The 3,692-nt window shown below is 62.1% G+C and overlaps 1 protein-coding gene across 1 annotated transcript in view; it reads right to left on the bottom strand.

The window, feature by feature from the left end:
- Positions 1–3,692, bottom strand: part of LOC113209787 (urea transporter 1-like) — a 20,929-nt gene that overhangs the window by 6,515 nt on the left and 10,722 nt on the right. The window contains exon 7 of the mRNA XM_052277449.1: positions 666–856. Within this exon, the coding sequence (XP_052133409.1) occupies positions 666–856 (191 nt within the window). The remainder of the gene's footprint in view (positions 1–665; positions 857–3,692) is intronic.

The following is a 3,692-nucleotide window of genomic DNA, read 5'->3' on the forward strand; positions in this document are numbered from 1 at the left end:
TGGAGTTGGTAATTTCAGCAGGACCATCCCCGGCTTGCCGGCTGACTCCCGACCGCACCTACCCCTACGAGTGAGAGCAGGGCGCGGGGCGGAGGGGCCTCCGGCAGGACCAGCCCATGCTGGCCGGCTCGGCTCGCTCCGGCTCGCTGCCACTCGCACCAACCCCTCTCTCTCTCCCGTTCTGTTTTCTTTAGCCGCCTACAATGAGGCTTTGTAGTGCAGCCGGTGCGTGGGTGCGCGCCGTGCCTTGCGTCAGGGGGCGGCGGGGGCGCCCGGGGCGCGACGCGGCCGCATCCATGGAGCTGCGCGGGGGCGGCGGCGGCAGAAGAGGCTGAAGGAGGGGGAGCGCGGCGGGGGTTGCAGCAGTGCGCCGAAAGGCCAAAAAAGCCGTTTCATTCCGACACTGCTGCGCTGTGGGACGAGCCTTGACGCCCACCACAGCAGCACGCCCACCACAGCGGCACGCCCACCACATTCCATCCCCGAGCGCTCGGGGCGGGCTGGGTCGTGGTGGTGGGGTGGGGCGGATCCCACTGGACTCCCACGACTGTCTCACAAGGGGATGCGACGAGGCGTGGGAGCGTGGGAGCGCTCGAGAGCCGAGGCAGCCGCTTGAGACTGCGGCGCTTCCGGCTCGCCCCAGCTCGCCCGCCCCCCTTACCTACCGGCTGGAGGACGCGGAGCAGGGCGCCGTAGGTGAGCGCGGCGGTCACCGCGCCCGCCGCGGAGAGCACGACGGACTGCACGTTGCAGACGAAGAAGACGCCGCCCAGCGCGCAGGCCGTGAGCAGCGGGCAGTAGCCCCACTGGCCCGCGTACAGGCTGGCCAGCTCGGCACCGGGGCACAGCGCCACACCTGCGAACCATGGCAAACACACACCGACATCGCGAACATGTTAAAACAGCAGTGTATGGGCCCGATATCCAATGGGATTTATTTATGCGCGAACACGAACACACGAGACTTTTTGATCAATTCGGGCCGGTGTATCAATGGCACGGAGGGGGAGGCAGGGCAGGATGGACGTGCCCTTACGTAATCCCCGCCACGTAACCGGTGTATGGTTCAGGCGGGGGCGGGCAGAGACGGGGGAGGGAAAGAGGAGAAGAGGAGCGGGAGGGGAGAGGAGAGGGAGGGGAGGCACTGCCCTGTGCAGCCCCCGCCCCGGCCCAATGATATGCATTCATTAGCGAAGACCATGTCGGTATTGTGAGTGTGCGCCCGTGTCCATTGACCAGACCAGCTCTGCATGCGAGCGTGCGTGTGCGTGTGCGTGCATGTGTGTGTGTGTGTGTGTGCGTGCGTGTGCGTGCGTGTGCGTGTGTGTGTGTGTGCGTGCATATGTGTGTGCGGTTGCGGGCGTACTTTTGGGAAATAGAGGGAAGAGATAGGGTGGCGTTAGCAGAGCGCATCTACGTGTTTGCAAGTATGTGTGCGAGGGTGTGACGCTGGACCAAACATTATCGAAGCGAACAGGCTGTGTCGCGAGTTTGGCAGGGCCTGCGGGGCCCGGGGCGTGGCGTGGCGTGGCGCGGGGGGAGGGGAAAGGGGGAGGGGGGTTGTCTGGCTGCATGGCTCCTGTATTATCAGCCCTATCCATGTGTGCGTCGCGCTACAGGCAGCAATGCAACCCGAAAGGAGAAGGGGGGCAGGGGAGAGTGGATGGGGGGTAGAGATTAAACTGCGCCGCCAGCAGGGGTGGGCTGGCGAGGGCGGGGGGAGGCACGCTTGATATTGAGAGGGGTAGGGGCACGGTGAGCGCGAGTGAGATAGACACGGGGGGAAGGGGAGAGCATGGGAGGGGTGTGCACGCAGAGTCGCGGGAGAGCCAGAGCTCCTGGGCCGGTGGCAGCGCGGTGCTCCACACAGTCTAGGGGGCTCTCCTTGGGGACCGTCTGCGTTGGTCCAGACTCCGGGACAGACACAGACCGGTCGCCCACACGCCGCAGCGGTACGGAGCACAGCCGCGGGGAACAAGGAGTAATTAGCTGCTGAACCAACCTGTGAGGGGGTGGGGGGGGGGGGGTTATTGCACGTATGAGCAGGCGAGGGGTACACTCCGCCTCCCGCGGGCGAGAGAATTCAATCTCACGAATTATAGAATCCCCGCGAGTGTACCAGGTGAGACTGTAGGAGGGTGGCCCACGTCGGATGTGAATCTGTTTGGGGGTGGATAAAACAGTAGAATTTTTTCAGCTCTGAAAGCACGCGAAAGCCACAGGCCGAGGACAGGGTCTCTCAGCACCAATCTACTAGCGCGGGCGACCCGGTCCTGGCATGAGCGCCAGCCCTGCCCCGCCCCAATACTCGGCGTTAGGATTCATCATGTCCTTGAGTTCCACCTCTGCTCCCCGCCATGCCACCCCCGGAGCGGCCGGCAGGCTCACCCCACTCCATCCGCATGTACCCCATCAACACCATCAGCGAGTATGCGAGGGCCGGGGCCGGGGCCGGGCCGGGCGCGGCGCGGCGCGGCGCGGCGAGGGGCTCGGTGTTTGCGAGCGATATTTGCCCAGCAGCGGCGCGCGTTAGCTGCAGGCTGCGGCGCGCCCGAGCTGTTATTTGCACGAGCGCGTCCTGCGTTGCAGTGCACTTCACGTTGCACTTTACGTAACTCGCATTACATTATATACGCGCGTGTGTGTATGTGTGTGTGTGCAGTCGGAGTTCGCGCTTTGTCCACAATGCACATGGAGAAGATCGACGCACTAGCAATATGGTGGGTGGGTCTTTGACTTTACAATAAAGTGGCTCAACGAAAGTAAATTAAAATGAAAGTGATTCGAACTAATCCGTTTCGCTGCAAACACGACGTTTTTCAACTTTTGAAATTTATTGCAATAAAGATGTACGCCCCTTGATAAAATGAGTAGTATATTAATATGTATACATGAATAATCTCGCAAAGTTTCGGTGGTTGCGGTGGGCGCCGCCGGGCTGCGCTGCATGTACCGCCCTTGTACCGTGCTCGTATCGGCGCGGCCTGGCGGTAATCACGAGCGATACTTATTGCACGAGAGGCCATTGTCCGCACCACACGGCAGCCGGGCCGGCAGCAGGGCCGGGCAGAGGGTGTTCACTGCAGGGCGGCCCATCTGCCTCTGGCAGCAACGTTACGACTGCGCCTGCGCCCCCACTCTGCGACATGAACTTATGCGCCCACGTGACTGGAATCAACGGCAACTCTTTCAAAGGTGTCATCGTGTCAGATTAACCTCAAACTCCAGGTTGAGAGTTGTTTGTTGCTTTTTATGGATAATGTCTTTGTTTGCAAAAGGTAAGGGCGTTTCACGTAATGATAGTTCGATTGCTGGTACGGTGACGGTGCAAGGTGTTCACGTGGCGGCATTGAACGACGGTATTCGCACACCATCCATTTCCGCCGTGCAAGGTGCCATGCAGCGTGGCACCTCTCGCGAGGTGTCTCAGCAGCAGCCCCTCGCGTCACCTCGCTCGTCGACCCGCAACCCGCACTCCAGGCCTCCCTCCTTGCATCATACGACGCGGCTCGCGTCGTCTTACTTCACGCCTTAACGCGTTTCGCCTGCTCGCGCGTTTATTGCGTTGCAGCTGCACCGCCCCGCCCCGCCCCTCGTGCTGACAGTTAGCAAATGCCACTGCGCCGCGCTGCGCCGCACCTTGTTGGCCGCCGCCACCATAAAACACGTTTATGGCGTGGGCCGGGGAGCCC

The sequence above is a fragment of the Frankliniella occidentalis genome, unplaced genomic scaffold, assembly GCF_000697945.3.
Source record: "Frankliniella occidentalis isolate FOCC.00 unplaced genomic scaffold, Focc_3.1 Scaffold10, whole genome shotgun sequence".
NCBI lineage: Eukaryota > Metazoa > Arthropoda > Insecta > Thysanoptera > Thripidae > Frankliniella > Frankliniella occidentalis.